At 52.5% G+C, this 24,320-nt stretch overlaps 3 protein-coding genes across 3 annotated transcripts; 1 reads left to right on the top strand and 2 right to left on the bottom strand.

The window, feature by feature from the left end:
* Positions 1-1,431: 1,431 nt before the first annotated feature.
* On the bottom strand, positions 1,432-2,154 carry P3R3URF (PIK3R3 upstream open reading frame). Its single transcript, XM_028160095.2, has 2 exons — positions 1,860-2,154; positions 1,432-1,581 (listed from the first exon to the last, which is right to left on the bottom strand). Exons 1-2 carry the CDS (start codon positions 2,101-2,103, stop codon positions 1,538-1,540), a joined length of 288 nt encoding a protein of 95 aa, XP_028015896.1. The 5' UTR covers positions 2,104-2,154; the 3' UTR covers positions 1,432-1,537.
* Positions 2,155-5,442: 3,288 nt separating this feature from the next.
* On the top strand, positions 5,443-10,157 carry TSPAN1 (tetraspanin 1). The gene is made up of 8 exons (XM_008151195.3): positions 5,443-5,520; positions 5,961-6,025; positions 8,435-8,641; positions 8,852-8,926; positions 9,043-9,141; positions 9,220-9,369; positions 9,488-9,571; positions 9,756-10,157. The coding sequence occupies exons 2-8, from the start codon at positions 5,969-5,971 to the stop codon at positions 9,801-9,803; spliced, it is 720 nt and encodes a 239-aa protein (XP_008149417.2). The 5' UTR covers positions 5,443-5,520; positions 5,961-5,968; the 3' UTR covers positions 9,804-10,157.
* A 2,181-nt stretch (positions 10,158-12,338) lies between these two features.
* Positions 12,339-22,592, bottom strand: POMGNT1 (protein O-linked mannose N-acetylglucosaminyltransferase 1 (beta 1,2-)). The gene is made up of 22 exons (XM_008151194.3): positions 22,472-22,592; positions 21,836-22,002; positions 21,125-21,239; positions 20,880-20,998; positions 20,127-20,192; positions 19,923-20,036; positions 18,695-18,812; positions 18,406-18,504; positions 18,121-18,248; positions 17,722-17,792; positions 17,420-17,495; positions 17,158-17,241; positions 17,028-17,069; positions 16,775-16,833; positions 16,369-16,441; positions 16,158-16,286; positions 15,949-16,074; positions 14,101-14,165; positions 13,863-13,907; positions 13,519-13,654; positions 13,084-13,193; positions 12,339-12,999 (listed from the first exon to the last, which is right to left on the bottom strand). Exons 2-22 carry the CDS (start codon positions 21,953-21,955, stop codon positions 12,912-12,914), a joined length of 1,983 nt encoding a protein of 660 aa, XP_008149416.1. The 5' UTR covers positions 21,956-22,002; positions 22,472-22,592; the 3' UTR covers positions 12,339-12,911.
* Positions 22,593-24,320: the final 1,728 nt, after the last annotated feature.

The following is a 24,320-nucleotide window of genomic DNA, read 5'->3' as shown; positions in this document are numbered from 1 at the left end:
TGTCTATATCCTTGTGTTTTGAGTGCATGCATGCTTGTGTGTGTGTTCATTTGTAGGCATGTGGATGTGTTACATGTTGCATGTGACGAGGTCTATGTGTCTTAGTGTCTGTGCATATCTATGTTTATAGGCATGAAGTTGCAAGCATGTGTATTTGATACATTGTGCATCTGTGAGTCCACTTATATTTACATGCCTGCACGGATTGTGTCATGTGTCTTTATATGTGTGGGCCCCCTCGTAAGCCTTGGGTACTAGCCCAGCCACCTTTCAGCTCTGATTGAGGTTCAGCACCCCCCACCCCAGTACCCTGAGGAATCTCACCCCCCACCCAATACTGTCTGGCCACGATATGTCAGGGAATTCTCTCAGGGTCCCATTCTCTGGCAGGCTTTGGAGTAGATGGACACAGACACAACTCATTTTCTCCCCACAGGTTTCCTGAACCCCAGGGGCCAGGCCAAAGGTCTCAACCCTCAGGGAAGGGAGCCCTGGAACTGGAGCCAGATTTTGGGACCTCGAGACACACACTAACCCATGCATAAAGTGACACGTTAGAGACAAGGCCCCTCACAATGTTCCCTGTCCCTGAGACACAATGCCATGGAGACACATCCCGCAGAAACCCAGTTACACCCAGTGGCACATGGGCGCACACTCAGAAATTCAAATGGAAAATCCCCAGGCCAGAATGCTTAGCACCCTCCCTCCTTCTGGACTCAAGCTGTCTTGCCCCACCCCCAGAGGCCTGGCTCAGCTGTTTTCCTGTCCTGGAAAATACTGACCTCAGAGAGTGTCTGGGGGCTGAAGGTGGTACACCCTCTCAGAAGCAACCATTTCCTTGTTCAGGCTGCCCCCTCCCCCTTTTGACCTTCATTCCTCTTAGCAGAGCAGATGCCTCTCTCTGGTACACCCATACCCTCACAAACACACCTTAACACTCACAGCTGGCCACAGAGGCACATTCGATTGCAAAGGCGTACTCGGTCACATGTCCACTTATACTCCCATTGTTCTGGTCTCACACACGCTCTCAGACACACGCACAAGCAGCTACACCTACACACGGACCATCCCAGGCACACAGAGCCACCTACGCCGCACTGAATCATTCACAGGGTTACACGCAAGCAGTGAAATCTCTTTCCTCCTATCCTCTTCTGATCTGTGCCTCTATCTTCCTCCCCGAGGACCTGGCTCCCTATAGGTTCCAAGTTGTCTATGGAGACCCCTTTCCCTGTGCAGATGGGAGTGCAAGGCAGGAAGGTCCTTACCTCATAGGGTGTATCAAAAGCTGAAGCCAAAGGTGGGGAGTTGGTGCGTGTTGCTGACCTTGTCCTGTCCTTCCACTGTCTAACTGTGATCCCTGCTGCTGTCACTGAAGCCTGTCCCAGCCCTCATACCCTGCAGTCAGCTGCAAATACCTCAGAGTGGAGTAGGCAGAAATGATTGTATTTGGCTGCTATTCACCACCCACGGCCCCCAGAAGATACAGGTCCGGAGCGAGCCAAGCTTCTGGACTAGTTTCTGGGCATTTCTAGAGGATCAGAAAGCTGCCAGGTTGACAGAGGCGTCTGAGAACTGAGGAGAGGAAGAAGAGGGAAGAGTGTGAGGAAGGCAGCAAGCAGTCCTGGAAGCTCCACTGCTCTTAGATTCACCCACTTCCCCAAGCCCTCCACTTCCAGCCAGTATGTCTTCCATTAAGGCTCTCCGCCTTTTAGGGAGACCGCCATCAAGACCCCTCCATACCTTTGGGGTGATATTTCACAGAGCATGTGCCCCTTGAGTGCCTACGCAGGGCTAAGGTGGGGGACCCTGTTTTTCCAACCCCAAATCCTGGCTCGGGGCCCTTGGCTAACCTTGCAGTGGGAGGATCCACACACTGGTGGTGACATTGTGGGTGTTGTTGATATCTCTGGCCATGGTGGCAAGATTGGTGGCTGCAGTGGTGGCAGTTGGGCTTTGGGGTTTCTGCCGGTACCTTCTGCGGCTACACTTGAACATCTTGGGAAACCTGGGCCGAGGCCAGCCCATACCTGGCCTGCGGTAAGGGGAACGTAAGCCCTGGGGCCGAGGGGCACGGACAAGCTGAGAAGGCCCCATGGGCACAGAAAGCTTCTGTAAGTGTGCCCAAGGGTGCTGCTGGCCAGGGCAGCTGAGGTCTTTATGACATACAGAGTGGGTGGGGCTCTTTATTACAGGTCCTGGTCCCCGGCCCCTCCCCATAGGTCAGGTTCTCTCCATGAGTCAGCCCAGCCAGAAAACCTCAGCTCGGCCCCTTGGGGAAAAGGAACTCCGAGTAGGGGGAAATCACTTCTTTATTGTCTCACTCATCCACATTAACAATATTAACAATTTTATTGAGCACTTACTAGGTGCCAAATATGATACCAACTTACACACATATCTCATGTAATACTACAACAACCCTACAAGGAAATTCTATAATTATTCCCATTTCATATACATGTGACTCTTGTTATTGATGGTAGTAATGTTCTAATAAAGCTACCACTATGAACACTGAATTAGCAAATATTGAACCAATGCTCCTAGGAGAAGTACAGGGTTAGATTCCTACCAGGTCATAACATTTTCATCAATTGACTGATCATTACATCACCTAGTTTTACGTGTTTCTGTGTTTAAAGACACCTAATTTAAAAATTAATGTTGACGCATTAACATTGAACTCATAGCCAATAGCACTATAACTTATACCTGAATGAAGTTCATATAACACACATGTGTCTTTTGGAAGGCACAGCACAACCTTCTTGTGCTCAGCAATATTAGATAGCACTTTAGCATGACTTTGGGGGCCGTTTAAATAGCAAAATCACCAGCAAAAAGCCCCCAAATGCAAAAAACATGACACTAAAAAGACCACATTGCATTACATTATAACAGCTGAAATGAGAAGGCAGGGTGTTCTCCTGTTCAACCTCAGCTAAGAACATGCAAGTTGGGCAACTCAAATTTTTTGCAGCTGTACACATGTCTATGAATAACCTCAAAAGTACCATGAATATTGGTTTGGGGTTACAAATAAATTTTAATGAATAGGTAAATTCACAATATGTAATCTGTGAATGATGAATGTTGATCGTATAAGGAAATTGAGGTTCAGGTGAAGTCACACAATCAGGGTCAGGCGGGGGTTCAGATCCATCATGGCCAAGGTCCAAAGCCCTGACATTTAACTCTCGCTCTTCTGCACTCATTCATTCATTCATTCATTCAGGAAATGTTCACTAACAAATTCATATGTGCAGGACACTGGGGACATAGATTAATGTGACCTGGTTCCAGTTCTTCCCGAGACAAAAGAGAAAGCCATGTGGACAATCAGTGCAGGTAGAGAAATGGCTAGATCACCAGGGGATGTAAGAGGTTCCAACCCTGGGTTTAGCTCCTTTCTTGTAGGAGACAGAAACGTCAATGGCTCTGCTAGGCCTTGCACTGAGTTCTTGTGGAACTTTGGGCTTGCTCCTGTCCCTCTAAATCTTAGCCCTCTCTTCCTCCCCCCTGTATTCCACCTGTACAGGCCCCTTCCCCACCTCCACCTTGTCTCCTTTCCCTCAGGAGACAGCTAGGAGGCTGAGGGGCCCTCCCAATCACACTCAAAGTCCCTACGCCTCCTGCCCTTCCAGCTTCCATTCTTGCCATCCTCAGTCTTCGCAACCGACCCAGCCCCCATCAACTTCTAGCCACTATCCCTATAAACCCACCTGCCCTATAAACCCATCTTCTTTCTCAAGTCCCAGACCAAGGCCTCTTTCCCTGTTCTGTCTGGAAGGCAGTCCTTCCTGCCTTTTTCAAGATTCCATCAATGTAGACAGTCGGTTTGATGGGTAAGACGTAGACTCTGGCACCAGACTGACTGGGCTGAATGAATACTGGCTCTGCCGCTTATAAGCTGTATGAGAATGGCAAGAACTTAACCTTTCTGTGCCTCTGTTTCCCCATATTTAAAAAGGAGATAAGAGATCCCTGGCTGGTTTGGCTCAGTGGATAGAGTGTCGGACCTCAGACAGAGGGGTCCCGATTTGATTCAGGTAAAGGGCATGTACCTCTAGGCTCGATGTGTCTCTCTCACGTTGATGTTTCTGTCTCTCCTTCCTTCCACTTTCTCTGGAAATCAATGGAAAAATATCCTCAGGTAAGGATTAAAAATAAAAAGGAGATAAGAGAATCTATCTCATAAGAGTGTTGTGAAGGAAAAATGATTTACTATATATGTATTGCATTTAAAACATGATCCGTACAAATATTGTGTTGTCAGTTTCCCCTCTCTTGTCTCTTCAGCTGCCTCCTCCCATTACAAAAACAAAGCAAATTTTAAAACCCACTTTGTCCATGCCATACCCCCTCTGGCTGGGCCTGTCCCCACCCGGACCTTTTAACACTAAGGTCACTTATGTCCCAGATTGGGGAGAAAATCTCTTTTTAAAGCCCTGTAACAATTCTGTTATACCAACTATACATTAAAACCAAGCCTGAGAAATGCCCTCTAGGGTCACACAGCTAACAAACAACAGAACCAGGATTTGAGCACATGGTCTGAGTGACTCAAAAGCCAGGACTGTCCCAGCACCTCCATCAGGAATGTTGGAATAGGAAGTGGGATGGCCGCCTGGATGGATTAGGGAAGGTGGTGGGCACTACAGGGCCTTACAGCTGGGCAGTGATGCTTTCGTGAGACCATGGTGCCACCTGCTGGCAGAAAGGGGAGGGGTGTACACAGAGTGCTAAGGGAAGAAGGGAAGAAGGGAAGAAGAGAAGTTGGGGAGAGAAAAGGGTGGAGAGGGAGAAGAGTGAGGAGGAGAGATGAAGGGAGGAAGAAGAAGGCCTCAATGCTATGAAGCTTTTCGTTTCATAGCATTGAGGCCCAGGAAAGGAAAAGGACTAGAAGCTTTTTGTTATTCAAAGGAGGGAGCAGAAGCTGCCAAACCTTGGTCACTGCCTTGAAAGTGCATGTGTGTGTGTGTGTGTGTGTGTGTGTACTTGTGAGCACCAGTAGGTGTTTTTGTTTGTGTGTGAATATATAGATGGCAACTTGGGTAGATGTGTATGCCTGTGAGCACAGCATGTAGGGTGTGTATGAATGTATCTGTAGATACAGGGTAAGAAACATATGTGCACTGTGGTGGGGGGGGGCACTCAGAAGTTCTGGGGCCCCGCCCATCCCCAGATTTCTCTCCCTTCTCAGATCTGGAGGGATATTGCCCAAGCTTGGTATTGGCAGGTGGAGGCCCACTGCTCTTGTGGCTGTGGGGACGGATCTCCAGGCAGCAGGGGGCAGCAGGGGCAAGAGAAGGCCTAAAGGCTGGGGTGGAGCAGGCAGGCAGGCGGGCAGAAGGAAGCTTTAAAACACCTGCCCCGCCTGCAGGTGAGCAGTGGCGTGTGAGAGCCAGCTCCGTGTCTGCCCACTCAGTGCCAGTTCCCTGGAGCTGTCTGTCCCCTCTGGAGCCTCAGCAGATCCTTCTTTCAGAAGTCACTACCAAGAGTCCTGAACAGGTGGGTGATGCCTAGAGTAGAGATTATCTTATGAAGGGAACTCAATCTGAAAGCAGGTTCGGGGAGCTGGAAGGACCGTGGGGAGGGCCCTGGAGGAGTCTCCTCTTGGTTTGGGGAGGGGTCACGGATATATAGGTGCCAGGGAAGGGCATGGAGTGACCTACAGTGTGGAAATTGGGCTTGGGTGCGGGGGGAACCACCTAGAGTGTTAGGATCTGAGGGCCAGGTGCTGGTTGAGGGTCTGGGCAGTACAGAGAGATAGGAGTGTCCGGGTGGGAATTGGGAAAAGTCCTGACGTGTCCGAGACCATATGCAGGGGAAGCTTGGTAATATATGGGGTCTGGAGTCCGGTGTCTGATTTGTCAGGGTTCAGTGTCAGGGCCAGGGCCAGCCTGAGGGTTGCAGGGGGAGGTTCTAACTCATACATGTCTGCCTCCCAGGAGCCACCATGCAGTGCTACAGCTTCATTAAGACCATGATGATCTTATTCAATTTTCTCATCTTCGTAAGTATGGGGGTTGTGAGCTCTTTGGGGCTCCCTACAGGAGTGGGTCACAACCTGAGCAGAGCTCAAGCTGGGGAATTGGAGCCACTGTGCCCAGGGTCTCCTGCAAGTTTCCCCTTGTGATGCAGAGGCTTCCCCAAATGCTGAGTTCACTCAGTAGCCTGGATGACACATAAGTTGGAGTAGAGAAACTTGGGGGTCCCCTCCCTTCCAGGAAGCTTTAGCCCAGACTTAGGGCAGGGCAGGTTAATGGGAACAATTCTCCCTTTTCATAGCATTGAGGCCTAGAGGGGGGAAGGGGTTTGCCCTACTAAGTCACCTACCGTGGGAGGAAATTTGGTGGCCTCTGTAGGATGGGGAGCTGGAAGAAGAGAAGACCCAGACCCTCACAGCAGGTCTGCCTCAAGCAGCCCTATTCATTAAACACGCATTTATAGCCTAAGATTCAGTGCTGAATGCTGGGGTAACAGGTGAGCAAGCTCTTTCTCTGCCCTGGAGGACCTCAGTTCCGGCAGGCCAGACAGGCAGACAGTTACAGCGTAGTATTTCTGGCGTTAGCACAGGTGCTAAAGGAGACCATAGGAGGGGGGTGAACTCCACCTGGCCAGAAAAGACTTCCTGGAAAAAATATCTGAGGCCGGGGATTTGCCCTGTGTGAGGGAACTGTAAAGCATGCAGAAAAGCCCAGAGGCAGTAAAATCAGACATTGCTCAGAAAACCAGGAACAGATTATGTGGGGCATGTTTGAGGAAGCTGAGCAATGAGGCATAAACCCTGGAGATGGTGGTGGAGATGGGGAGAAATGTACAAAGTAGACAAAGGAGAAAGCCTCAGATGGTGGCTGAGGGATGCAAGAGGAGGCAAGGGAGACAGAGGTCTTGGAGATGATGCCCATGTTTGTGGCATGAGCAACCTGGGGGTTTACCATAGGCAGCTCAGAGTTGCAGCTCAGGTGGGAACGGGACATGGATAGTGAAAGTCATGTGCCTGTCGGTGGTCATGGAAGCCACTCAGTGGGTGAGAGCACTCAGGGAGAGTGAACCCCAAGAAGCCCAGCTCATAAGGAATAAGTGGAGAAATGGCCACCAGGAAGCAGATGGAGAAAGAGCAAGGGAGGAAGACAAGGAGAGCGAGATTGAGAGGCCAAGGAGGATATTGCATCTAGCGTCTCCCAGATTTAGCATAGGATGTCACCGGGAGCCACATTAGAGTGGGTTAGAGGGAGTAAAAGGTGAGGAGTGTAGATGAATTTGGATAAATTGGTCTGGGGTAAGTAAAACACTCTGACTCCAGTGCGGGCTGTGTCTCGGGCTCCCTTTGGCTTTGGAGAACCAGCCGTTATTCATGTATGTAGGGAAGACAACAGGATCCCATCAATTTGGACAGTAAAGACTCTGGCCAGAGGGGGTTAAAGGCAAATCCGGTTTGGTTTCTGGCCTCTGTTGCCCAGGCCTTGCCAGGCTGGGCAGGGCAGGGCAGGCCTCAGACTCCTTGAAATTTGACCCTGCAGGCTGAAAGTCCAGCTTTTTGTCCTTGGGCAAACATGCCTGGAATCCAGCCATGGTCTGCCACTTCACTCCTGGTTCTAGCCTCAGTTCCCATCGCTGGAAAGTGGGGACTGGGCACCAAGGTTGTGTCAGGATGATTCATCCCCTGAAGCTCTGGATCCCAAAGGCTTTGCTTTAAGAGCTTTGGGAACTGGGCAGTGCCCTCCTCCCCATTCTGGGCCTCAGGATTCCCTCTGAGGTTTGGAGCTGAGCTAGGGAGCCTCCAAGAGCTCTGACTGTACCCGCCCCCCTCAGTCTCTACGAGGAGAGGTCTAGGCTGGATAAGGGGCAGGCCTGGAGTCGAACCTTGGAAGGGAGCCAAATGGGGCCCCAGGGTAGGTGTCCCTTCTCACCACCTTCCTCTCCAAGGTTGGGAGTAGGTGTAAACTTCAACCCCGCCTTCGTTACCGTGGTTACTGTGGAGCCTGCTCAATGCTACCACCCCCCTGTTTCCACCTATCAGAGGACATAGGTGTTCCAGGCACCCATAGCCTGGGGAGGAAATAGGGTGGGGTAGGTGCTCACCTGCTTGTTTTCACTCTTAGCTATGTGGCAGGACCCTGGCATCGGTGAGGGGAAGGAAGTCTGGGCACCCCTTTGGCCCCCCTCCCCCACCACAGGGATATTTTAGGAACCTCTGATCCCGTTTATATCTGCCTAGGTGTGCAGCCTGGTGCTGGCTGTGGGTATCCCAGCTCTCATCCTTCCGGCTTTACAGGATGTTTTTCCTCCCTACAGGATGAGTTTTTAGACTTCTTAGCCAATAAAAGGGGAAATTTCTCATCTCCCATTTTCCTGACTCAACTGTGTGGTGGGGAACTGCTTGCCAGCACTGTTTCAAGGTCTGCTTCTCTGTCTCCAGCTGTGTGGTGTGGCCCTGCTGGCAGTGGGGATCTGGGTGTCAGTCGATGGGCCATCCTTCCTGGAGATCTTCGGGCCGCTGTCGTCCAGTGCCATGCAGTTCGTCAACGTGGGCTACTTCCTCATCGCAGCTGGCGCTGTGCTCTTGGCTCTCGGTTTCCTGGGCTGCTACGGTGCTCACACTGAGAACAAGTGTGCCCTCATGATGGTGTGTCAAACCCAGCTCCACAGGCCCATAACCAAGGCTTGGGGTCCCCTCACCTTTGACACCAGGCCCTGGGTCTCCCCAAACCCTCTTCTGGACTCCAAGGGCCTCAGCGAAGGGGCCCCTGCCTCCTTTTTATGGGGGGTGGGTTAGGGCAAGGAATTCATGAGGGACTGTCTCTCCCTAAAATTCAGACCCCTGTTTCCTATTCAGTTCTTCTTCATCCTCCTCATCATCTTCATTGCTGAGGTTGCAGCTGCTGTGGTCGCCTTGGTGTATACCTCAGTGGTGAGGATTGAGGATGGGGCAAGGGAGTAAGATTGGGCAAAGCCCTGGATGTGGGTTGTGGCCTGTGAATGGCCACCTTGCCTATCAGGCCCTAAACACTGGCCTGCTCTACCCAGGCTGAGCACTTCCTGACATTGCTGGCAGTGCAAACCATCAAGAAGGACTATGGTTCCCAGAAAGACTTCACACAAGTGTGGAACAGCACCATGGAAGGGGTAAGGTGGGCTGGGGAGGTTCTGGAGTGGGGAGAAAGAGGCAAGGCGCAATGACCACCCTCCCCTCCTTGTCTCCAGCTCAAGTGCTGTGGCTTCAACAACTACACGGATTTTGAGGAGTCTCCCTACTACACAGATAACAAGGTCTTTCCCCCATACTGTTGCTTTCATGATGTCAATAGCACGGAACCCTGCACCAAGAAGATGGCCGAGGACAGACAAGTACAGGTGTGGGCTGGCATGGAAGTTTGGGGCTGCTTTAATGGCCTCAGAGTGCTGAAAGCGGGGGGGAAAGGGGAGGGGGGAGGCAGGAGCTGACTATAGATGCTCTTTTCCCTTCTCCAAGGGTTGCTTCAAACAGCTTCTGAGTGACATCCGAACCAATGCAGTCACTGTGGGTGGTGTGGCGGCCGGAATTGGAGGCTTGGAGGTAAGGGGGTGAGAAGGTTGGAGCAGGATGTCCCCACTGGAACAGAGCTGCTTGTCCCATCTCTGAGGCCTCTCTAGAGGACACAGACTTCTAACAGTTTCATGCAGGGAGTTTGGGGGCAGGGGACTAAAGCTTAAGGACCATGATCACATTCCCTCATCTCTCCCTATTCCTTCCCCACCAGCTGGCTGCCATGATTGTGTCCATGTATCTGTACTGCAATTTGAAATAAGTCTGCCTCTGCCTCCGCCACTGCTCCTGCCACACAGGAACTGGGAAGAGCTCCCTGGCACTGCCAAAGGCCATGATCAGGGTGGCGACAGGATCTAACAGTGTCCTTTGGGCCACAGTGAGGCCACATAGGGACCACCCCTTCAGGCTGTGCCTGACTTTGCCTTCCATTGATGGGGTTGGGGCCCACCTGTTCCAGAGCCAGTTCCAGGGTAGCCAGTTCTCCTGCCCATTCCTCCAGTCTGTCTCTCAAACCCTTGATACCCCTTCAGGCCAACAGGAGCTCTTGGTGACCCCAGTACTCCACGGGGGAATAAGGCACCCTATATCCTGAGTACACGCAAAATTAGCAGTAACCGCGCGGATGTGTAGAAGGCACTTCAGAATTCATAAACCAATTAAATTGTTTCCATTGGGACTCTTTTCATGTGTATCATTGGGGAGAGGGACCCATCTTGCCTAAACTGGTCTCAGATTCCTGTGGGGCTAGAGACACAGAAGGCCCCTGGGAAGGTAGCAGAAGAGGAGGGGAGGTGGGTGGCTATTTTTTCTCTCCATGTGAATTCCAGGCCTGGGAGGGAGCATAACAGGGATGGCCGAGAGGGCAGTGAGGGAGGAAGTGGGGGCTGGGTCAGCCTGCCTTCCTATAATGTGGGAGGACTTTGGACTGAAACCACTCATTCCTGAGTAGGGGCACTGGACCAGAAAGCTATGAAAATAACAAGCTTATGCCCAAGTGGGGGCGGGGGACATAAAAAATATTGCCAGGGCAATGGGAGGGCGTCACTCCTTAGACTCCGAGAAGCCCTCTGGAAGCCTCACTGGAGGATCCAAGCTGCCCACCCTTCCCACTCAGGCAAAGCCCCACACCGGTCCCTGCTTTGGGGACTTCAGGAAGAACATGTATTCTTGGTCCTGGCCTGCCTGGTGCTGCTCTTCAGATCTGATCTCTATTTTGTCTTAGCCACCCCCATCCTCAAGAAACTGGGCCTACAAAGGTCATGTGACTAGTTCCAGGCCCACACTATCTAACATGGCGACAGATTTACCAGAAGGCCAGAATCCCCCCACACAGATCGGATTGCTGCTGAACTGGGAGCACGAAGGAGGCAGCTATGGCCGGAGAACATGGTGTCTGCTACCAAGCAAAGCCCAGCCTGGCTAACCAGTCCTCCTCTTGTTTCCCTTTGACCCCTGGATCCCTCTCCCCGGGTTTTTCTAAGGTAGCCAGCAACTACCACCTGTTGCTGAGCCCAGAGAGGAAGTGACCTGGCCAGAGCCATACAGTGCCTGAGAGCTAGTTTGAGGCCAAAATTAGGACCCTGCTGGGGGGTGGGCAGGGAGAGCAATGAGCCCCCTTCCCCACCTTACTATGCCTTGCACATGTAACTCCTGAGCTGGGTCAAGGCTTTCTTGATGGTGGGTACTACCAGGAACAACAAGAAGTGCTCAGCTTGGGTGGGGCAGGCCAGTGTTTAGGGCCTGACAGGGAAGGTTGCTGATTTGTTTGCCCAGGGTGGGCCTCTGCCTCATAGAGAGCTAATTGCTCCTCAATCTGGCTGTTATGGCACCTCAAACACTATCTCCAGCTACAGCAAACACTGAAGTCAGCAGGGTGGCAAGAAACGTCCTAACCACACACCACCCGTGCCATCGCCGACCTGAGCGCCAGGCACCTGTGGGGGAGGCAGGGGCAGAGAGCTGGCGAAAGGGCGGGAGTTCCTGCCTTCCTGGCCAAGGCTCTACAGGTGCTCACCAGGCTCGCCTCACACGGACTCTGCAGGCAGACGGTTTCTCAAGAAGTGTTCGGTACACACTCTCCTGATCCTAAGTCCTACACAGCTCCCTTAAATGTCATACTTCCCCTGCTTGGGGTATCTCATCCATTCCCTGCAGACAATTCCATTCATTTTCTGGTATCTTTATGACTTAGATCTTCTTAACCTCTCTGGATCACTGACTGGGTGAAAATCTGATGAAAACAATGGCTTTTCTTCAGAAAAAAATGCCCAGCTATGAAATCTGCATACAGTGCCCTAATGGCCACAGAAATCCTTATTCCTGTCTCCATCTGCAGCCCAGTCCTAGCCTCCTGAATGATGCCCAACCCGGTTCTGTCTCACCGACTTTCTTCCCGCCCATGCCTCACTATAGTCACGTGTGCTCCTCCCATTGCCTTCCCACACCTAAGTATCTCCTTTTGCTTTCTTTTGCTCCATATCTGGGGACAAGTGCCTGGCCCTGACAAGCCAGGCAGGAAACAGGTTGGTGGTTAAACAGTGGGAAAGGGGTGTGGGGTGGCTACTCCAAGCTCAGCCCCAACAGGTCAGGCTCTAGGGTGGAGCCTAGGGAAAAACCTTGAAGTTTAAGACTTGGGCATCCCCTGGTGGCCAAATGGCCCCAAACGGAAGATAAACCCTATGGAGGGCAGTAAGGAAAACTCACCATCCATCATGACCATTCTCTCTCTCTCTCACACACACACACAATCAAGAGACATATCCCACACACACACACAATCAAGAGAACATCCATAGAGGTTTTCTCCTTTTTTAATCAATGACCACCTTATCCAGCTTTGGAAACCTGGACAAAGATGAGGCTGAGAAGAGGCCTGGTTCAGGGTGAGGGTCTCTGAGTGCGTCTGCATCAGTGGGCGGGCCCCTGCTGGGCCTGTCCAGGAGGTGGGCACAGCAGTTTCCTGAGTGAGAGCCAGCCACACCCTCAGGGCAGCACCCCAGTCCATAAAAGAATCAAGGTCCTTCCGGCTTCACCCTGTTTCCAAGGCCCTCAGGACAGTAAATAAATAGGTTAAATTCTGAGCCAGGCCTGGGAGGAGGGAGTATAAAAGGGCAAGATCAGCTGCTCAGGGATCCCAGCTACTATCCTGCCCTTTCCCAACAAGGAAGTAAATAAATAGACCTCCAACTCAGAAATAGGGGCGTTGGAACAGGGGAACCCTCCCCTTGAAGTTAGTAATTAAGTCTCATGTTAAAAACAAACCAGCCCCAACCCCTGCCAGTGTCTACAAAATCCTACATGATGGGGTGAAGGGCTAGCCTGCCTGGGGGTACACAGTACCCAGCCCTGCAGGGTCCCGGAGGAGGTCTCATGTCTGTTCTGCAGCTCCTGGGGCTCCCTCCTCCTTTGGGGGCGGCTCCAGGAAAATTGGGGTGATTGATGGTGGCTTCTTCACCCTGGGAAGGTAATAGGAAAGAGGTCATTAGCTATGTCCCATCCAGCCAGTCTCCCATTTCCAAGGGCAGAAAAGAGTCACTCACGAGTAGGGGGAGGCTGGGACCCCCACGACCAGAAAGTGGTTCTTCTTCCGAAACAACCTCCACAGGCCCCGGTGGTTGCCACGCACATCCAGGTCCCAGATATGGAGGCACTGTGGGGGTGGAGTACAGGGAGAGGCATGGGTCCAAGAGCTGTGGGGAGGGGCCACTGAGGACCCAAGGCCCAGCCCCTATCCCTCCTCAGCAGCCTCTTCAATTTGCAAAAGATAGCATCTTTCCTTTTTCTTTTTACAATCTCGCAAATTAATTTTTTTCTTAAAGTACTTCTAATAAGAGGTAGCATCTTTTAAAATATAAATCTGGACAAGGAGGTTGAAAGACGGGTCTGAAAGTGTAATGAAAAGGTTCTAAGGTAAACGGCTCCCTGTGTCCTGGGGGAAGGGGGGTGTCTCTAGGGTAGGTGTGGTCTAGGGGCACCTTGGCAAGCTGAGTCCAGGTGGTGAAGTCATCATCTTTCTCCATTCGGATAAAGGCCACGTAGGTATGGCCCTCTGTGTCTGGCAGGAAAGAGTCTTCACAAGGGTTCTTGCTATGGTCCAAAACCTCGGCTTCCCTGCAGTGGGGGGAGGAGAGTAAGGCACTCACGCATGAGTGCATCACACAAGTCCCCTTGCTTAGTTGTTGCCGTCTTGAAATTCTTATTTTGAACAAGGGGCCCTGTTTTTCGTTTTGCAGTGGGCCCCACAAAGTATGAGGCCTAGACCCGAGTATCTGACTCCTCCTCACTCCCTGCCACATACCCCTAATGCCCTAGGCCATACCTAAGCAGCCGGTGGACTTCCACTTCATAAGCTTCCTTCTTCAGACTAAAGGAGAGGGAGAAATGGTTCAAGGGAGAGGGTAGCCCCAAGGTCCCAGAAGCAGGGCTGGGGTTCACATGGGAACTGGGGGACAGCAGGCTGGGATAAACAGACAGGCCTCAGGGTTGGAAGGGACTGTCAAATAATGGTCATCAAGAATCCCAGATAGCCTACCCCTTGCCCTGTCCCCAGCCCCTACCTGTCCACGTTCCTGAGCTGGACACCTGGAACCGTGTTGAACTTGTGCTTCTTGAAGTAGGCCTCCTGGAGTGGGTGTGAAGGTGCAAATCAGAGCCTTCCACTGTCTGGCCCACACCTGCCCACTGACCCACTACATATCTACAGGCCCACAAATTAAGTCCTGGACCTGTAAAGGTCCCTCTAGTTTCCTTGTCTTCCTGTCCTCTTTGCAATATCCTTGGCGGGTTCTTATTGCCTTTAATTTGGGCTTAAACATTGCCAGAGAGCTCATTTCCACACCAGCAGCTCATGCCACTGACCCCTGAGCTAGTCCCTGTCCTCAGTGGTTCTCCCTGGACCAGCTGTTCTGGATCCACAGAAGCCAGGAACAGGTCCTGCAGGGGGTAGTGGGCAAAGGGGCTGGCTGGACTGGGAGAGGAAACTCCTGTGACTAAGGTGCTGAGGTAAATGCCTGCGCCTCTTGGGGAAATGAGTGGAGGTCTTGTATTAGCTGGTCTCTGAGGGCCCTTCTGACTTCTAGGAGGTTTCAAGCTGGAAGCTGTCCATTCCTTCAGGCTGGACTGTCTCAAGGCCTCCCTTGCTATAACTGGGGAGTGGCCCTTTGGACACAGCCATATAGAGGGTAGAGACCTGGGGACCTCCCTGTTCAGCCCGCAGAACTTCCAAGGACAGAAAAGGGCAGAACTTGCAGGGCTGGATATGTGCTTGGCAGCAGAAATACTCTCCCCGCACCCATAGCCTTGTGCTAAGAATAGTAGTAATAAAAATGATACCAGCTAACCCTTATATAATGCTTACAGTTCAACGCATTTTGCATATAGCAACTCATTTAAACCTCATAACCTCACAACCCTACTAGGTAAACAGTATTTTATTTTATTTTATTTTATTTTTTAAAGTTTGTGAATGCAGAAGTGTAATTTTATTTTTTTAAAAATATATTTTATTGATTTTTACAGAGAGGAAGGGAGAGGGACAGAGAGCCAGAAACATCGATGATAGAGAAACACCGATCAGCTGCCTCTTGCACAACCCCCACTGGGGATGCGCCCGCAACCAAGGCACATGCCCTTGACCGGAATCGAACCCGGGACCCCTCAGTCCGCAGGCCGACGCTCTATCCACTGAGCCAAACCGGTTTCGGCGTAAACAGTATTTTAATTCTCATTTTACAAATAAAAAAATTGAGGTAAAAGAGGATCAGGAGGCCCAACAGATTGGCTCAGTGGTTGAGCATTTACCCATGAACCAGGAGGTCATGGTTTGATTCTCAGTCAGGACACATGCTGAGGTTGCTGGCTTGATCCCTAGTAGGGGGTGTGCAGGAGGCAGCTATTCAATGATTCTCATCATTGATGTTTCTCTCTCTTTCCTCTCTCTCTCTCGCTCTCTCTCTCTCTCTCCCCCCTCTTCCTTACTTTCTCTGAAATCAATAAAAAAAATTTTTATTTTTTTAAGAGGATCAGTAGCCCTGACTAGATGACTCCGTTGGCTGGAGCATCGTCCCATACACCAAAAGGTTTTGGGTTTGATTCCCGGTCAGGGCACACACCTAGGATGTGGGTTCCATCCCCAGTAGGGGCATGTAGGGAGGCAAACGATCAATGTTTCCCTCTTATATCAATGTTTCTCTCTCTTTCTCTAAAAATCAATAAAAAACATATCCTCGGGTAAAGATTAAAAAAAAAAAAAGAGAGAGAGAGAGAGAGAATCAGTAATTTCCCCACGGTTACATAGCTAGTGAGAGGCAGACCTGGGGTTGCTCCAGAGTCCCTGTTCTTTGTGCTATCTGCCATACTGTGCCCCGCCCCCTCCCGCCCCCACCCCCAACATCCCTCCCACTCACATGGAAGTAGCCATTCATGTTGAGGCCCACGATGCCAAAGTGGTAGGATCGGGAAACGTCAGGAATGATGCACTCTCGGCCTCGGCGTTGTTCAGGCATCCGCATCCACATGTCCCAGTCCCAGAGCTGGGGGCATGGGAGATTGTGAAGGTTAAGAGATTTGGAGCTGGTAGAGGACCCCAGCTCACTTCCCTGCCCTGGCAGAACACCTTTTCTGGTGTGGGCCACTTGGGCTCAAGCTCCTCCTTATACAAAGACTTCCTCAGCACCCAGCCTAGCCCAGGCATGGTCTCCACGCGGTACAGCAATGCTGGGTCCTCAGCCGTGTGTTCATACCCCTGGGGATAGGAGACCATGGCGGGAGGTATTAACTCGGAGGCTCTACAAACTTCCCAGCCGACCCCTGGCCTCTCAGCCTACCTGGTCATTCCAGGCAGAGATACAGTACAGGCTGTCATCCTCCTCCAGCAGGTGGATGGATTGGCTCAGGAAACTGAGAGAGGCAGGGTCCAGGGGTTCAGGGAGGGACAAGGACAAACCCAGTCATACAGTGATACACCAAGGGCTGGAGATGGGACTCAAAAGTCATGCCCCCTTGTTCTTCCCCTTAAATCTCCAGTCTCATTCTCCATTGATCCTTTCAACTCTCTACTCCAGCCCAACACCTGCCACTCAACATTTGCTCAGACTTTGCCCCCACCTTTTGAGCTTGCTTCCTCCAGAAAGCTCTCCAAGACACCTCACTGCCTTCTTCCTTGGAGACCCAGTCAAGCAAAGTGGCCCCATGCAGCTTACAGAAGTTGCAATGGAAAGGCATTCCCCTCACCTGAAAAAATCCACAGCAATGTCCAGGTCTTCTTCCAAAACCACAGCAAACTTGGCTTCCTGCAGCGGGAGGGGGACAACATGGTCCCAAGGGGACCGTTCCCATCTCATGTCTCCTCCACCCTCATCCCACTTCTCAGGCAGCACTCTCCACATTTTCCAGGTAAGGAGGATGAAGAGCTTGCCACATCAGGCCAGACTTCATGCTCATGTTTCCCCGCCCTAGGCCCAAGAGTTTTGTGCTTCCTACTCACCGGAAACAGGTTGAAAGTGGCAGTGAGGCTGGCCTTGTAGTGCTGGGTGGGGAACAGAAACAGGCACATGAGCTTTAGGGTGGACGGTGCTGCCAGGTGTCTGCCCCTTCCGTCCCTGCCAAGGCAGTACCTGAGACACGCGGGCATTCTTGATGCTGATGGGAGTGTGCTGGATGCCCCTCAAACCAAACAGCGCCACAACGTCCATTGGCTCCTGGGGGGGCATGGCCACTGGTCATCCAATGAGCCACCTCCCTCCTGCCCACCTCTGCAGGCCCTGATATGCCAAGCCCTCCACATTTCACAGCTCTTGCCAGTCCTCAGTGATCACTGTTACTCAGCACCTGAAACACTGTGCTCTGCCCCACCCAAAGCCCCCAAAGCCCACTCACCTCATAATAGCCATCAATGAACACAGTTATCATCTGGGGAGACACGCCCTGGGCTGAGAGCAGAGAGCGCAGCATCCTGGGGAGCCCAAGGATAAGTTAGGCCTCTTTGTCCCCACCCCCAACGCAGGGCTCCCCTGTGTTCATAGCTGGGCCCACATTCCCCATGTTCACCCACAGTTGTAAATGGACCTAGAATCTTCCTGCCCACCTCAAGAGTTCCTCCTACAGATAGGTGAGCCTGGGGTTCCCACCCACTGAGCGCCCTCCTGTTCGTGCTGGATGCAGGCCACTGCCAGGCTCACCTGTACAGGTAATTGGGCCGGTTCCCTGCAATGACAGCCACAGGAACATTGAGGACCTTGTTGTCTGGGAGCTGAGTGAGAAACAGCTTTTAACTCTTGCCTTATTCCCTCTTCAAACTGGGATCCCTACCAAGGGAAGAGTTCCCGAGGGGCGAGGGGGACTTCAGGGAAAAGGCAGAGAGTCTTCCCTGTCCTGGGCCCTCCACACACTCAGCCCACCTTTGCTCACATGGCCTGCCCTCCCTCCCCAGGGTGCCCCATCTTTCAGAGCTCAGTGTAAATCCTCAGCTCCTGGTTCCCTCCCAGGCTGAGGTAGAGAAAGCCCAACCTGGATCTGTCCTAGGGCCCCTTGCCAAGCTGGGAAGGAGTCCAAGCCTTACTGCCTAAGGCCCCACTCACTGGGTCAGGGCTGAACTCGATGGGTGTGGGGTCCTTGCAGCTGCACACACTCCCATAGCCCTCAACTTTGCTGCAGAAGCGCCGGCGGCGACGGTTCAGCTCTGTGTCTGCCCAGTGGCACTCTGCCTCTGAGGGAGAGATAGGGTCGACAGGATGGGGGCATGAGGCCAGTGCGGTCTGAAGCATTCCAGGCACCCAGTCAAGAGAATAAAGCCCCATGAAGAGGAGCCAAATGCCCAGCCCAGCCCAAGCACTGCCCCAGAGCCCAGCCCCCACTAATCCCACCTTCAGCTGAGCTCAGCGGCACATCTGTCTTCAGTAGGACTGGGTCCCCCCAGGAGGAAAGGGCAGGTGACTTAGAATGCTTCTCCCCGAGGACAGGACCTGGCAAGGGGCAGGAACGAGGAATAATGGTGGCCCCAGACTCCAGTTTGGGAGCTTCTTCCCATCTCCCTGCCCACTTTCATCCAACGCACCACCACTGGCACCTACTTGCTTCCCTCCCCACCCCATCGGGGGTTCTGCTCCCCTAGGCCCTTAATACTACAGGGTGGATGGACTATGGTGCCGGCACCTCCTTTTCGTCCCACGAAGGCCCAGGTGTCCCTCCAGCCCAGAGCAGGGCCGGCCTGGCTGCCTAAGCTCCTCAGTAGAGCCTTGGCTGTGTCCTTGAGATGGAAGGAGCCCTCGTCCTGGGAGACCAGAGAAGGTGGTCAGCCTGACCAGCACAGTTCCAGGAGACCTGGCCTCATGGAGCACCAACTCAGTGTCAAGCACCAGGTCAAATCTTTTCCTTAAATTAGCTGTTAAATTATCACAACAACCCTCTGTGAATACCATCATTCCACAGATAAGAAAACTGAAGGCTTAGGGAGAAATCTGAGAATCATCCGAAGTCACCAGGCTAATAAATCCTTACCATAATCCCACACAATATGCACCTCTGTCCCCTGCTCTCTCTCTCTCTGCCCTCTTCCCCACTCTTTCCCCCTCCTTTATTCTGCTCTAGCTTCCCTGGCATCCTTGCTGTTCTTCAAGTATGCCAAGTACCTTCCCACTTCAGGGCCTTTACACATACCCTTCTTTCTATTTAGAATGCTCTTCCTCCAGATATTTGCATGGCTCCCTCCACACTTGTTCCAGCATTCTGCTCACATGCCATTTCCTAACAGAGGCCTTCCCTTTTTATTTATTTTTTACTTTATTTAAAATATATTTTATTGATTTTTTAGAGAGGAAGGAAGAGGGATAGAGAGCTAGAAACATCGATGAGAGAGAAACATCGACCAGCTGCCTCCTGCACCCCCCCCCCCACTGGGGATGTGCCCGCAACCAATGCACATGCCCTTGACCGGAATCGAACCCGGGACCCCTCAGTCCGCAGACCGACGCTCTATCCACTGAGCCAAACCGGCTTTGGCAGGCCTTCCCTTTTTAAAATACATCCCCCATCACTCTGTCTCCCTTTCTTTATTTTCTTCCTCATATAAGTTATCATTTCCTGACATTAAACATTTATTTAGCTACTTTAAAAAATCTTGCTCTGCTGGAGCAAACTCCTTAAGGGTAGGGACTCTGTCTTGCTTCCCAGTGTAGCCCCCGTACCCATAGCAGTGCCTGGCACACAGTATGTGCTCAATAACTATATGCTCAATTAATAAAAATAACAAGGCTAGTACTGGAACCTGAGTTACCTTCCTCCAGAGTCTCTTCTCAGTGTGTCATATTAGGGGCATAGAACACAGGGCCGTGGGCAGGGTTGGAGCTGGGTCTTAGGGGATGGGGCCAGGGTAGTCACTGACCTTGACGGTGCAGATGAGTACTCGGCCGGGTGCCACCATGTTGAGGAACAGAACCATGGCCTCATCCTCATGAGGTGAGTAGGTGTCAAACACACGCTTTGCCATCACATGGCCCTGGCAAAGCACATACCACTTGTGAGTATGTATCACCAGCAGGGAGGACTCGGCTTTGGCCCTCCAGGTCCCCTACCCCTAGAACCTCACCGTGGCCTGGTTGAGGACGATGACATGGATGCCCCGGCCCTGCTCCCGGGCCTCATCCTCCAGTACCTACAGGGTGGCAGAGACAAAGTCCAACTCTTCCCTCTGGCATTCAAGGTCTCTCTGTCTTATCGGCACTTCAGAAAAACGACTGCATGAAATGAAGCCTCTCTTCCCGCCTATCTATGCCTCTTACGCAATTCTCTTCCAACCCAGCTTGAAGGCCACCTCTTCCAGGAAGCCTCCATAGCACCCCATCAAAAGAGCTCACATCTCTCCACGACCTTCCCCTCCACGGCTTTCACGGCGCTTAGAGCACTTGACTGTCTCTGCCTCATGCTGGAGACATCACGCTCTATTAGATTAAACCCCTCTAAGTAGGGCCAGATCTGATTACTTTCAGGTCCCAGTGCCTGGGACAAGGCTAAGGCCCATGAAGGGACCAGGAAGTAATTATGACATAAATAACAACGAATTAACTACCTACTAATAATATTAGTAATTAACTAATAATTACTCCTGAAAAAATCCCACCACATATAGCATCCTTTTCCCACCACATATAATATACTTTTCATTTAAGCCTGACAAGTAGAAATCATGATCAGTCCCAGGTTACAGATGAGGAACTGAGGCCTCCAAAGTCACACACGCAGAAGTTGGCAGAGGTGCAGTTCCTACTCAGGCAGTGGATCCCAGGGCAGTGGACCACAGCCTGAGTGGAAAGGAATGGGCACCAGACACCAGCCCACTCACCGTAGTGCCATCCACTGCCACATATACTTTGCTGCGGCTGGAATACACCTCCACATCCAGGACCCTCCGGGGTCCGCTGCCCCTGCGCCGTGGGGGCTCCAATCGGCCCAGGGCCTCATCTGTGAGGATACAACAGGTCAGGGAGGTAGTCTCAGCCTTTGGGATCTGCCCGCTGTTTCAGCCGTGAGATCCCCGGGAACCCCCGCCTCACACACACACCAATCCCATCCTCAGCCTCGCCCCACCATAGTCTTGCTCCGGCTCCGCGTCTTCATTGGCCTCACTGATTGCTCGTCGTGTGTCCAGGATCAACTTGATGTTGACAATGACAGTCACCAGGAGGAAAAGCACAGCCCCTGTCTGAGGGGAGGAGTGAGGATGACTAAAGAGGGATACTCCCTTCAGATCATTGAGGGTCTCCCTGCAAGGAGGGCCCTGGCCGCAGTGATGGCACAGGGAGAACCTGGGGTCTCTCTCGCCTCCTGTTGGCCCAGCTCTACGCTTCCAACCAGGGTCCAGTTCCATGACCCCCTTCCTCAGGGACACCCCCGACCTTCCCTTCTTCCCTTCCCAGTGTTCCTGTAGTTTTCAATGTGCGGCTTTGATTGCCTCGGTTCCCTCCACAATTAGTTCCTAGAGATGGAGCCAGTCCCAGAGAAGGAGCTGAGCATCAGAAGACCTGGGTCCCAGCGCTGATTGCCTGACCGGTGTGGGCTCCTGGGCAAAGCCTTTTAGTCAGACTTCATGGCCCTGTCGGAAGCCTGGAAGGCTGTTCTGGGCCCACACCACTAACCTAGCAGGGACATGACACAAAGAGGTTTCCCCACGAGGAACCTGTTGCCCCGCCCCTTTCTAGGGTGGGGAGGGCAGCCAAGAAGGGTTCCAGTGCTTATGGTCTGGGCTGGGGTAAGGCTGGGAGGTGTGGGACATCTATGAGGTGTGGGACATCTCCATACCTGACAGAATCTCCGCAGGGCCCGCTGGTTGGTCAGTTTGTACTTCCAGGTAAGATACCAGCTCCTCTTCTTGCGAGCCCCAAAGGGCTTGGGGAGGGGGCTGGGTTTCCAGTCGTCCATGCCGGATAGGAGGGTCACCACCGTCCTGAACCCATGCCTTCAGGAAACTGAGGGGGCCAGAGGATCACATGGAGTAAGGTGTTCTTCCTAAAGTCTGATGCCCCTGGGGAGGTGGGCGAGGACCTCCCCGTAACTCTTCCCTGCAGGCATCCATTCCGTGTGACCTGGGGAAAGTGGCTCAACTTTTGTGGGAAGGAAACCTTCAGAGGGGTCAGATCACCTGGAAACTCCCCTGGGACTGGGGGACTGACAGGCTGCCCAGGGACCCGGAGGAAGAGGGCAAATAATCGGCTTTCAAGGCTCATCAGCCCCCAAAAGGACCAAGCCCCAGGCCTTCCCAGTCCTGGGATGGGCAAGGGCGGCGTCTCCCCTCCAGCCCCCCATCCTCCGCACCCTTCCACCCTCGCCCCCTCCCATCTGGTCCCGCTCTTCTCCTCGCAGGGTCGGGGCCGCCTGAGGCCTCGGGAGACCTGCCCGGCCGCGCTCCCCTCCCGGACCCCGCCCAGGAGCACTCACGGTTCAGGGGCCCTGGGCCCCACGCGGGGCCCTCTCGGGCCGGCACCGCTCCGCCCGGCCCGCCGCGGCCTCCGCCTCCTCCATGCCGCTCGTGGCCCCGCCCCGGCCGCCCGGCCCGCCTCCCCGCTTCCGCCGCCGCCGCTGCGGGGTGAGAGGGCGGCGGGCGGCGCTTAGGGCGGCGGCGGCGGGTGGGGTGGGACCCGCGATCCGCCAGTCCCCGGCCCCTCCGCAGCTTCGCGGCGGGCGGGGTGGGTGCTGCGGGGGAGCTGCTTCCCCACCTCCCGCACCGCCGGGCGGCAAACCCGACTCCAGTGGGAGCCCTGGAGCCTGGAACTAGACCTCACGGCTCCCAGGGGCGGGGGCCACGGGCCTTGGACACAACCACCGTCCCGGAGCTTGGGGAAGGCTGCACCCAGGTCTGAGGCGTGCGCGGCCTCTGAAGGCTAAAGGGAATTAAAAACCTGGTTCTACCACTCACCTCCATCTTGGGCAAGTCACTGCACGTGTCAGCCTAGGTTCCCTTCTTTGTGGAATGGGAATTCGCTTGTTTGGTGCCAGTCACCGTTCCAAGCACTTCGTACTAACTCATTTAGTTCCACAACTCCATGAGGTAGGCACTACTACTATCCCAATCTTTTTTAAAAAAATATAATTTATTTATTTTTTTTACAGAGAGGGAGGGAGAGGGATAGAGAGTTAGAAACATCGATCAGCTGCCTCCTGCACACCCCCCACTGGGGATGTGCCCGCAACCAAGGTACATGCCCTTGACCGGAATCGCACCTGGGACCCTTCAGTCCGCAGGCGGACGCTCTATCCACTGAGCCAAACTAGTTAGGGCTGCATTTGTCGAGTTTTTGATTCAGCAGGCCAGTGCCAAGCAGAATACTGCATTTCTAACAAGTTTCCAGGGGACAGTGATGCTTATCTTAAGTGAGTGGGTAGCCATGGAAGAATTTTAGGCAGGGAAGCAACATAATCCAATTTAAGAGAACATTTACTGTTGGTGGATTAAAAGGAGACAGAGGAAGCCAGAAGACCAGTTAGTTATTTTTGAACTCTCCCCATTCCATCTGCTTCCTAAATGGTGGGATGATATCCCCCAAAATGTTAACATATCCATGAATCAGGAGAAACTAAGGAAAAATGTTACTTAAAATTACAAAGATAGCCAGTATATAAACTAAGATTAAGGCTAAAAATAATTAGGGCCAGTGGAAGAAGGGAACTACAGGGTGTGAGGTAAATCCCTATTTATCATAATAGGAAGTCAGTAGACAATGCTTACATTTAAGAAACAGTGGTATAGCCCTGCTGGTGTGGCTCAGTGGTGGAGCGTCTACCTATGAACCAGGAGGTCACGTTTTGATTCCCAGTCAGGGCACATGCCTGGGTTGTGGGGTTGATCCCCAGTGGGGAGCATGCAGGAGGCAGCCAATCGATGATTCTCTCTCATCATTGATGCTTCTATCTCTCCCTCTCCCTTTCTCTCTGAAATCAATAAAAATAATTTTTAAAAGAAATAGTGGTATAGCCCTAGCTGGTTTGGCTCAGTGGATAGAGCGTTGGCCCTTGGACTGAAGGGTCCTGGGTTCAATTCCAGTCAAGGGCATGTACCTCTCGGTTGCAGGCTCGATCCCCAGCGTTGGTCCAGGGCGCTTGTGGGAAGCAACCAACTAATGTATCTCTCTCACATGGATTTTCACTCTCTGTCTCTCCTCCTCCCTCCCACTCTCTCTCTAAAAATCAATGGAAAAACATCCTTGGGTGAGGATTAACAGAAAGAAAGAGAGGAAGGAAGAAAGAAAAGAAAGAAATAGTGGTATAAACCTATTGTGGGGTTATAAGT

Source organism: Eptesicus fuscus, chromosome 9, assembly GCF_027574615.1.
Source record: "Eptesicus fuscus isolate TK198812 chromosome 9, DD_ASM_mEF_20220401, whole genome shotgun sequence".
In the NCBI taxonomy this organism is placed as follows: Eukaryota; Metazoa; Chordata; class Mammalia; order Chiroptera; family Vespertilionidae; genus Eptesicus; species Eptesicus fuscus.
The sequence above is the reverse complement of the archived record's forward strand: the minus strand, read 5'-3'. Positions and strand labels throughout refer to the sequence as shown.

Bases quoted from the DNA above. Each gene is read 5' to 3' on its own strand.
- TSPAN1 (XM_008151195.3), top strand. From the start codon at position 5,969: ATGCAGTGCTACAGCTTCATTAAGACCATGATGATCTTATTCAATTTT. The intron at 8,642-8,851 runs GTGTGTCAAACC...TTTCCTATTCAG, and splicing joins ACAAGTGTGCCCTCATGATG to TTCTTCTTCATCCTCCTCAT. The intron at 8,927-9,042 runs GTGAGGATTGAG...TGCTCTACCCAG, and splicing joins CCTTGGTGTATACCTCAGTG to GCTGAGCACTTCCTGACATT.
- P3R3URF (XM_028160095.2), bottom strand. From the start codon at position 2,103: ATGGGGCCTTCTCAGCTTGTCCGTGCCCCTCGGCCCCAGGGCTTACGT. The intron at 1,582-1,859 runs GTTAGCCAAGGG...TCCTCTCCTCAG, and splicing joins GTGGATCCTCCCACTGCAAG to TTCTCAGACGCCTCTGTCAA.
- POMGNT1 (XM_008151194.3), bottom strand. From the start codon at position 21,955: ATGGACGACTGGAAACCCAGCCCCCTCCCCAAGCCCTTTGGGGCTCGC. The intron at 20,193-20,879 runs GTGAGTGGGCTG...GCCACCCTGTAG, and splicing joins TGGCAGTGGATGGCACTACG to GTACTGGAGGATGAGGCCCG. The intron at 13,655-13,862 runs GTATGGCCTAGG...CCCCCACTGCAG, and splicing joins GAAGTCCACCGGCTGCTTAG to GGAAGCCGAGGTTTTGGACC.